Here is a 9,928-nt window from a genome sequence, read left to right as displayed (position 1 = left end):
ACGGAAACACGTCCACACAGAAAGCTGGACGTACGTTTTCACAGTGGCATTTCTCGTAACGGCCAACAAGTGGCCATAGGCCGGTCATGGACACACACTACGTGGCCCGTCTGCACGGGGAAGTGTCACTCGCCCGCGAAAAGGGGCTGACGCTCGCCATGGCATCAACGGACCTGAACACGCGATGCTCAGTGAGACACGCTGGACACACGGGCCACGTGGTGTGTGACTTCACTGATGTGGCACGTCCACAGCATGGGTTTGTGGTATTTAGGGGCTGGGGAGGGGAGTGGGGCATGACCGTTGGTGAAAACGTTCCTTTTGGGCGACGGAATATTCTGGAAGTCGACAGGGGGATGTTGCATAACTGTGAAGATACTAAACCACTGAGGGGTGCACAGTAGGACGTGGTGTGTGCCTCTCGCCTTGGCTTTAACACGACAGACGGCGTGGGCTGTGGCCGGGGGCGGATGCCGGGGCTGGCGGGGCCCACGCACCTGGCTCAGGGCTCCCGCTTGACCACCCCGCGCAGGTGCAGCTCGCTCTCGGCGGCCACGATGGGCTGCCCGTTCTGCAGGTGGTAGTCGATCAGGTGGCTGATGCTCTCGAACAGCACGTCCTTCGTCCGCACCTGCAGGACCAGAGGCCTCAGCCGCAGCATCCCCGGGGCTGGTGGGGAGCAAACTCTCTGCTGAATGGCGGCCCGCTGTTTCCCGCACAGCCCAGTGGCTCTGCTGCACAGTGAAGTCTGAGCATCCCGGAGCCGGAGCCGAGACTTAAGGGATCGGCCTCAGAATTCCAGAACCACCAGGACTCTGGGGCCGCACTTCCTACAGTGGGTTGAATAGCATCCCCCGCGAAGCTACACCCACGTCCTGACACCTGGCACCTGTGAATGGGACCTTATTTGGGAAAACGTATCTTTGCAGATGGGATTGAGTCGAGGGTCTGAGATGAGCTCACGCTGGATGACCCAGGTGTCCCCAAACCCAGTGACTTGCACCCTTAAGAGAAGGAGAAAACCTGGGCACAGAGTCAGGGAGAACAGGTTGGGGAGGTGAGAGGAGTGGGGACCGTGACAGGCGGGGGGCCTGGAGCCGTCGTCCCGTGGCCTCGGACGGAGCCGGCCCTGCCCACACCACACCTCGATTTCAGACTGCTGGGCCAGGGAGCGCAGCTCTGCTGCTCCAAGCCACCCGGTTTGTGGTCATTTGTAGGGCAGCCCTAGAAAAGGAATGCACCCCAGGAGTGTCAGAGACGCAGACCCAGGAGTCAGAAGCCATCGGTGTCTTCGACTGAGAAAACTTTAGCATCAACACTGCCGGACCTGGATGCAACACGGAGACTCTCTGCCACCCCCACTGCCAGACATTTCAGAGGCGACGCTGGGTCCCCTGGTACATGTGACCGTGGGCGGGGGGTGGGGGGAGGGCAGGGTAAAATGCACATTCTGAGCCCGGCCACACGACCGCGCTCCAGCTGAGTGTGCCCCACACGGAGAGACAGGAGCATACGTGGCCACCAAGAGCGGTCCTATGACTCAGCCGGACAGAGTGAAGCGCTTGGTAAATGTCCCCGGCACCTTCCCGTCTGAGACCGTAAAGCCTACGGCCCCTTGGACACTGGAAAATGCTTCGCAAACCCTAGAACTCTACGTAAGCTGGGGGGTGCTTCATAAGCCCTGAAATACTTTGGGAACTGTGAAAAGAGCAAATCTCATCAACTCAAGACACATCACCATTTCCTGGACCGTAAGTGGGGAGTAGCCTCCCAATTAAATAAAGCTGGAATCCAAAGAGAGACTTATGGTTAAAAAAAAAATAATCCCGACCTCAGAGATCTCGAAAGGGAAAAAGCGTGTATCAGAGCGTCGAGGCACTCAGTAACTTGTAGATCCTGAGCCTTGTAAACCAAAACACACTTTCTGGACCCTAGAACACGTTAGAACCCAAAAGTACTGCATTTATCACTCAAAGGCATCACTATCGATAAGATGCATTCGCGATAACAGAACCCGAAGAAAAGTGCACCTCGCTATGTTGAAATGGGGGGTACTCTGTACACCCTGAAAGGCCTTGAACTTGGAAAAGGTTTTGTAAACCGCCAAACGCTTGATAGCCTGGGAAGAAGTACTTTGTAAATCCTAAAATGCTTAAAGCGGAAATCGGTTCGTAGATTCTAAAGCATCTAGTAAGGGGAACAGAATCTATAAACGTGAAGGGCTTTGTCATCCGGAAAACACGCCATTAAACCTAAAGGGCTCTAAGACGGGCGCGCGGGCAGAGGGGGGCAGCCCCGGGCTCCCCCAGGCCTCTGGCGCCTGCAACAGTTGCTCGGCTGCCCGCCGCCGCCTCCGCCCACCTGCACCTTACCACGCCCTCGGGGTCCACAAGGAGCAGGTGCTTGGGCTGCCCCGCGTGCATGCCCGTGAGGACGTACTGCCCGGGGTTGGTGACACTGTCGCGCACGAGGAAGTCCCCGTCCGCTCGGAGCAGTTTCTCCGCCGCCCGACGGCTCATCTGGCCGTGGTACCAGGGTTCCTGCCGCAGCTGCTCCTCCGTGGGGGCGATGGGGGCCCGGCGGGTCGGAGGGCTGGGCCACTGGTCCTCCGAGGGAAGGGGGGCTGCCGCCGTGCCCGCCGCCACGGAGCACTCGTGCAGCTTCAGGGCGTCCTCGAAGGGGCCTGTGGGCGAGGACGGGGTGCGGGAGGCAGGGGGCGAGCAGCTGCCTCCTGCTGGGCAGAGGGGTCCTGGGCGGGAGGAAGGGTCCTCTCTCGGAGCCTGGGCGCCAATGACTGCACACCGGCTGTGCGTCCGGCCCGCACCGCGCCCGCCGCGGTGCACGCTTGGCTGTGCGCTGTGTGCGCGCTGAGTGTGCGCTGGGTGTGCGTGCTCTGTGCTCAGTGCGTGCTATGTACTGTGTGCTGTGTGTTACTGAGTGTGTTGTTTGATGCGTGTGCACTGTGCTGTATGCTCTGTGTGCAGTGCGTGTTCTGTGTGCTGAGTGCGCTCAGTGTGTTGTGTGCACTGTGTGTGTAGTGGGCGCCTGGCAAGAAGCAGCTTTCTGCACAGGGCTGAGGCCGGGCCCCGCTCGCTCACCCCGTTGCCAGCGGAGGAGCTGGGGGGCACGGTCTCAGTCCACACTGCCCGGGCCGCAGTACTGTGGAGGAGGGTGGGACCGTGTGGGAAGTGGGTGGGGGTCCCTCGGACATAGCCTGCCCCCTCAGACTGAGCCCTCTCTGGTCCCAAAGGGGAGGCAGCGACAGGTGCCACCCACTCCTCACTCCTCAAGATGTGAACAGGCCTCCTGTCAGACGGGGGGTCGCACAGGAGGGGGCTCCCGCCTCCTCCCTCAGACCATGGAGGCACGTGAAGCAGAGCTCAAATGCGCAGCCAGACTGCGGAGACCCATTCGGGGCTCAGGCACCATCCCCATCATCCCAGACATTCTTTCCGGGATAAACTAGGCCCCTCCCATCAGACTGGGGACCCCTATAGAGAGGAAGCTGGGTTACCCCCAAGAGGCTGGGGAGTCCCAGGGGGAACAGACTTCCCCATGGACTTGGAGAGTCCCTGGGGGTGGAGGCTGGGCCTCCCCTGGCAGACCACAGGTGGCAGGGATGCGGCCTCCCCCGCAGGCTAGCCTCCCCCCACGTACGCATGTCAAACAGGTCCTTCTTGGGGCTGTCCTCGGGTGGCAGGGACTCCGGGGCGTCCAGACCCTGCGTGTTGACGTACAGATGGTCCTCGTAGTCTCGGGGGCCCCGGGCGTCTGCCTGCACGTAGCCGTCTCCTGCCGAGGCTGGGGAGGGGGAGAGGTGGCCGGTCGGGTCAGCTGGAGGAGCCAGGGGCGGGGCACTGGGGGAGGGGGCCCCACCTGGTGCCCCGCCCACACCCACCTCCTCCAGGACGGCAGCCCCGCCCCCATTTGAGCAGCAGCACGGGCAGTGGAAAGCCCCAGAGATGCCCACCCAGGGACGTGGGACACCAGAGGTCAGCCCCAGGGAGGGGCCGGCTCCTGCCCAGCCAGCCCCCATCTGCCGGGCAGGAAGGTGGCCCAGGGGGCCAGAACTTCCCAGTGTCGAAAGCAGTCAGAAATCCCAATGGGAAAAAAGAAACTCGAGCTGTCAGCTGTCCAGAGAGCTCAGAGTGGGAGTGGACGTGGAGAGAAAGAAAGGGGGTGACAGGCGCCCCCTGGCCCCAGGAGTCCTACCCGCACCTGAGGAGCCGGGCTCCCACTGCAGGCCGCGGGCGTCTCTTCGAACAGGAGATGCTCCCTGAAAGAGAGGGGGGTCTTCCTGCGGTGCGTGAGCCCCCCTTCTCGGCCGAGCACCCCCAGCATCCCCACCCAACCCACCTAGCTGGAGGGGGGAAGCGAGAGCAGGGGAGGAAGGAAGAGCCAGGAACGGGGTCCACGGAGTCAGCACGTGGGGTTGGTCCTGCCGCAGCCCCTCCCGCCCGAGTCCACACAGGCTGACCTGGCCGAGGCCGCCAAGGGCGCAGGGCTGAGTCAAGGCCAGCCTGGAGTCCACCAGCCCACCCAGGGGCGGCTCCTTCCCCGGGACGCTGTTGTAGTAATTGTGATCCGTGTCCTCCTCGTCCCCCCAGGCCGACTCCTCCAGCCCCGTCAGCCTGGGGACAGACAGCGAGCTGAGTAGCCCACAGTGGCGCGGGGCGGTGCGGGGTCTGCCCACAAGCCCAGAGCGGTTTCCACAGTTTACGTGGTTAAGGAAACACCCAAAGAGCAGCATCTGGTGACACGTGAGAGTTATTGAAACTCGGACGGGGTGTCCACCGCTCTGCGGACCCCCGGCAGCTGCTCCCGCAGACGCCGGCCGTGACAGCCGGTCTGCACACATGGACTGTCTAGCCCTGTGCACAAGCGCCGGCCGCCCCCGTGTGCCGATGACAGCGATGACTGACAGCATCCCGGGGAGGGGGGGGCTGTTTCTCTCAGGGTTTTACAGACAAGGAAGTGGGGGTCCTGGCAGCTCACGAGGACCCAAGCCCCGCAGGGGGCGGGGCCGTACCTTTCCAGGGGTGCGACCGCCTTGGGGGGGCTGTGCAGGTACTGTTTGAAGCGTAGCTCGAAGGCTTGGCCCACGGTGCTGATGACGCTCTGGGCAAGGCCCTCGCAGCACTCCAGGATGTGGCAGGCTGGGGGCGGCGTTTGTGACAGCGTCAGCCCGGCCTCGGCAGCCGACACGCTCCACACAGGCCCGCGGCCCACTGGGCCTCACCTCTCTGGTTGATGGGGTCCTTGGCGACATAGGCCACGTAATCCGTCATGTCCTGGGGAGACGGGGTGGGTGGGAGGGGCTGCTGGACCTGCGGGCCCCTGGCCAGGACTCCATCCAGGGAGGGGACAGAGCGGGCGCCGTCCACCCACCCGGCCCTTTCTTACCGTGTCTCCACCAGACGCGAAGGAGATGGACTGCATGTGGTGGTTGGCGATGATCTGCCGGAGAGACGCGCAGTCACGGGGCGTCTGGGGTCAGGGCCCCGGGCGCGGCCAGCGCTGGACCAGGCCTGGAGCGGGGTGGGCAGGAGGGCAGGGGCGCGCACACGCAGACGCGCAGACGCTCGTGCCAAGACACTCGTGCCAGGAGATACTCGTGACAGCTGGGGCTGGTGAGGGTGGTGGCAGCCGGCCCCCTGGCTCCTGCTCACGGCGGGGCCTCCGCCCACTTCCGAGAGACAGCGCCACACGCGGCCCTGCGCCCACCTGCCCTCCAGGCTTCGCCTCTCGAGTCACGGAGCCCGTCGGGCAGGGCCCCGGGCGCTGAGGGCAGGGTGGGCGGCCCTCACCTGGCGTGTGGCAGGCACCGACAGGTTGAGGCCGTCGGTGGAGATGCTGACCGCGATGCTCATGCCGGCGAACCGCAGGTTGCTCTTGCCCAGGATGGAGGCCAGGGCCTTGTTGGGTGCCTGGGGAGCAGCACAGGGCCTCAGTGTGGGCGCCTGGGTGCTGGGGAGGGCGGTGCTGCAGATCGCAACGGCTGGGCAGGGTCCCAGGGTGGCCATGGCGTCCCCACCGCCCCACTCGGGGACCATGAGCTTTTCACCTACCTTCTTCTTCCAGGACCCCCTGACGCCAGGCACAGCCTCATGGAGACGGTTGATGGCTTCCCTGTTGGGGGGGGCGTTGAGAGAGGCGTTGAGAGCTGGAGGGAGGGGGTCTGGGAGGGGGCAGGAGCTCAGAGAAGGGGGGTCTGGGGAGGGAGACACGTTGAGAAAGGGGTGCAGTGGACCCTGAGATAAGGAGGGGCCCCGAGGAGGGAGGAGCAAGAGGGGGAGGGGAGGGGGCATGGCAGGGGCTCCAGGCGTCTGGCAGACCCCTCAGCTCTCTCCCTACTGCCTCATGCTTCTCAGGGGCCAGCGCGGGCCTGGTCCCTGTCTCCCCTTCCGCAGCCTGGTCCGGGAGGCTCACCTGGTCACCTGGGTACGAGTGTTGAAGTCCAGGGAGCGCATGGAGCGGAGGACCTCAATGCAGCCCATGTACTGTGGAGGGAGGGGTGGGGGTGAGGGAGAGGGAGGGAGAGGGTAAGTGGGGATAGTGTGTTGGGTGGGTGGAGGTGAGAGGAGGAAGTGAGGGTGGGGAAGGGCAGGGGGAGAGGGAGAGGAGGATGGAGAGGGGTGGGGGAGAGGGAGGGGGTGGGGGTGGGGAGGAGGAGAGGAGGATGGAGAGGGGTGGGGAGGAGGGAGGGGGTAAGGTGGGAGAGGGAGAGGAGGAGGGAGGGGTGCTGCGGTGAGTGGCATGCCCACTGGGCAAGCACCTCCTCCCGGGGCACTTCTGGGTCCCAGCCCGCCCCTCCTCCACAGTGTCCAGCCAGCAGCCTCAGAGCCTCCCCCATCTATCTGTGACCAGTTCTTCCCGTGTCCAGGCTCGGTGTCACCTCAGAGCCGTCCTTCCTGCTCCTGTAACCCTCTGCTCACTCTTTCTCTGCCCGCTAGGACAGAAGCCCAGGAGGACCGGGACAGCGGTCACCCCTCTCCCTTCCGCGTCCCGGAGCCCGGCACAGGGCCTGCAAGCAGACGGGACCGAGAGGGTCCCCCCACAAGGCGGCAGCGGTGCCGAGGGACAGAGGTGGGAACAGTTGCGTGGTCCCCCGGCAGCTGCTCCACGGCCGCAGGCCAGGGCGTGAGGACTCCCGGTGGCCCGGCCACCCTTCCGGCTCCCGTGCTCCGGGCCAGTAGCTGGTGTGTCCGCAGAGGCCCCTGGGTGGCGTCCGGCCCGGACGTGGCCCCCTCCACACGCGACGTCCGGACACAGAGAGTGAGTGTGCGTTGCCAGGGCTGGAGAAGGGATGGGGGTGGCTGCTCATGGGGATGGGGCTTCCCGTCGGGGTGATGGAATGTTCTGGAACTGGACAGAGGTGATGGTCGCACAACCTTGTAAATGTACTGAATGCCACTGAATCACACGGTTTGGAATGGTTAGTGGTTACGTGTATGTGAATTTTACGGGTTTTAGGGTAAACTACGGTGATGCGAGCCAGCACGGCGGGTGCCAGGGGGGCGCTGGGCTCAGCGCCTGAGCCGTGCTCACACTAAAGCAGGGTGTGTGAGTTATCCCTACGTTTTAAGTCCGACCAAGAAAAAAAGTACATCCCGTGGATACTCATTAATTTCACAGGAAACGATGGCACCTGTCTCAGACAGAAAGGTCACCTTAGCCAAGTGTGTTAGTCCTTGAGGCTGCCGTGACACAGCAGCACAAACCGGGCGGCTTCGAACAGCAACGTGTCCCCTCTCAGTTCTGGGGACGGGACGTGGGGAGGCCGGGTATCAGCCGCCCGCTCTAGCCGAAGGCCCTGGGGAGGGTCCATCCGGTCTCCCCTGGCTGCTGGTTGCGGTCACCCCAGTCTGTGCCTCCTTCTCCCTGTGAGTCGGGGTCCACACTTCCCTCTTTCCATAAGGACACCAGCTGTATTACATTTGGGGTCCCTAAACTCAGATGACCCCATTTCACCTGATGACATATGAAAAGACCCTGTTTCCAAATAAGGTCACATTCTGAGGCTCCAGTGGACATGAATTGGAGGGGGATCGCTAGGTGGCCCAACAGCAGGGAGGGGGCCTGGCACCCTGGAGCCCCCGCTTTTGGTCTGAGACGTGCAGGGTGAACTGCGGGTGAGCAGGAGGACAGCTAGCTCGGGTGACGCGTGGACGCAAGTGTCACGCACTGGCGCTGGTTCACCGAAACCACGCACGGGGGGTAGAGTCACTGCGCAGAGAGAGTAACGGCGACAGCGTGCACGGCCAGCCATCTGTCCAGCTCTCCCACATGCGTGAAAGGCGCATCATAAAACACGGGGATAAAGCACGCCCCGTTCCTTTCCCCCGCGATGGAAGACCCCGAGTCTCGCGCCTCGAATCCTGAGGTGTGGAGGGGCGCCGCCCTTTTGCAAAGCCCCCCCGCCCCGTGCCACCCACGGGCGAAGGTCTCCGTCGTTCCGATCTGCCGTCAGTGAAAGCGCTTTAAACGTGGGGGGTGGTCTGGCACCGCGTCCCCACATTCAGACTCACTCGCCCCTCGGGAATGGCGGGGAGTGGGGGGGGGAGGATGCTTAACCTGCGCATGCGTGTCTCCCACCCACCTGCCGCCCTCTGCCCGCCCTCCCCACGTGACGCCGTGGGAATCCGGACCCCAGCGCCTCCCGGCTGGGGGCGCCCAGCGGAGCGCGGGCTGGAGATGGGGGTCGCGGGTGATGGGGAAAGGAGAAAGGTTGGAGAGGAGACACCTGGCTCTCAGGGTCCGCGGCGTCCGTGGGAGAGGTGTGGGGGAGGGGAGCCCCAGTCGCCAGGCCAGGGGTCCAAGGAGGATGGGAGTCCAGCGGTCCGGGCCGGCGCACTCACCCGCACGATGTAGGAGACGCCAGGACCCAGGACCCTGGCGTCTGGGTGGAGCCAGCCGTGCGCCGGCTTGTGGATGAAGCTGCCCTTGCGGATCCAGTCGGCGGCGGCGGCGGCGGCGGCGGCATCGGGGGGCCCGGCCGCCCCGCGCCCGCTGCGAGGCCCCCGCGCCCCCGCGGCCCGGCAGCGGCTGAGCGCCGGCAGGGGGCAGGGCGCGGCGCAGCGCGGCTCGCAGGCGCCCAGGACGGCGGCCGCCAGCGCGGGGACGCCAGCCGCGCCGGGGTGCTCGGGCTGGGGGTCGCCGCCGCCCGCAGCCCCCGCGCCCCCCGCCGCCCGCGCCGCCGCCGGCCCGCGGCCCAGGAAGCCGGCCGGGGCCGCGAACTTCCACTGCGGCATGCGCGGCAGCAGCGCGCAGAAGGTGGTGGGCGCCTCGGGCTCCGGGGGCGCGGGGGGCGCGGGGGGCGCGCGCCCGCCCGGACCCTGCGTCATGGCCGCGGCCGCCGGACCCAGCCAGACCGGGCGCTGCGCCTGGCTCGGAGCAGGCCCTCCCGCTCCCTCCCGCTCCCTCCCCGCCCCTGGCCCAGTGATGTCATCCACCGGGCCCAGCGCGCAGCCGCGGGGGGCTGCGCCCCTGGGACCCCGGCCCTCGGCGTCCTGGCGCCCGGCAGGGCGGCTGGGGAAACTGAGGCCCGCCGAGGGCATGGCTCTGACCCGGATCGGGCAGCCAGGGAGGGAGTGATGTTTCCGACCCTGGACCTGGGCAGGGGTCCCCTACTTCAACCCCCCCCTCCCTCCCCGGTCACCCAAGTTCCTAGAAGGACGGAGGTGGTGGAGACCTAGAAATCACCTCCCTCCTTCCCTTGTGACTGGTGAGGAAACAGGCCTAGAGTGGCAGGTAGGCTTGGTCAGAGGACAGAGCCCCAAAACGCGAGGTTAGCCTTCTCCAGCCTCACCGTGCCAGCCAGAGGTACTTGAAAGTCGGGCCTTTTCTGTTTCCTAATGGGGAAACTGAGACCCAGAGAGGGGAAAGGTCGTGCCTGGGGGCGCACAGCGTAGATTCGGACCCAGGAGTG

General features: G+C 65.1%; 1 protein-coding gene across 3 annotated transcripts; it reads right to left on the bottom strand.

The window, feature by feature from the left end:
- Positions 1-394: 394 nt before the first annotated feature.
- Positions 395-9,344, bottom strand: SHC2 (SHC adaptor protein 2). Of its 3 annotated transcripts, none has more exons than XM_039847016.1 (12): positions 8,859-9,344; positions 6,430-6,500; positions 6,069-6,129; positions 5,808-5,927; positions 5,404-5,457; positions 5,240-5,291; positions 5,030-5,156; positions 4,478-4,631; positions 4,213-4,276; positions 3,658-3,801; positions 2,373-2,683; positions 395-631 (listed from the first exon to the last, which is right to left on the bottom strand). In XM_039847016.1, exons 1-12 carry the CDS (start codon positions 9,342-9,344, stop codon positions 503-505), a joined length of 1,773 nt encoding a protein of 590 aa, XP_039702950.1. In that variant the 3' UTR covers positions 395-502. The 3 variants fall into 3 exon arrangements, with proteins under 3 accessions (XP_039702950.1, XP_039702951.1, XP_039702952.1); XM_039847017.1 differs by having other exon boundaries at positions 4,219-4,276; XM_039847018.1 differs by having other exon boundaries at positions 402-631; positions 4,213-4,297; positions 8,859-8,966.
- Between the last annotated feature and the right edge of the window lie 584 nt (positions 9,345-9,928).

This window comes from Pteropus medius, unplaced genomic scaffold (genome assembly GCF_902729225.1).
Source record: "Pteropus medius unplaced genomic scaffold, Ma_sr-lr_union100, whole genome shotgun sequence".
NCBI classification, from domain to species: domain Eukaryota; kingdom Metazoa; phylum Chordata; class Mammalia; order Chiroptera; family Pteropodidae; genus Pteropus; species Pteropus medius.
This window is presented reverse-complemented; position numbering and strand designations above follow the sequence as displayed.

Coding starts and splice junctions, on each gene's coding strand:
- SHC2 (XM_039847016.1), bottom strand. CDS start 9,344: ATGACGCAGGGTCCGGGCGGGCGCGCGCCCCCCGCGCCCCCCGCGCCC. Junction 6,130..6,429: donor ACTCGTACCCAGGTGACCAG/GTGAGCCTCCCG, acceptor CCCCCCCAACAG/GGAAGCCATCAACCGTCTCC. Junction 5,157..5,239: donor GGACCCCATCAACCAGAGAG/GTGAGGCCCAGT, acceptor CGCCGCCCCCAG/CCTGCCACATCCTGGAGTGC.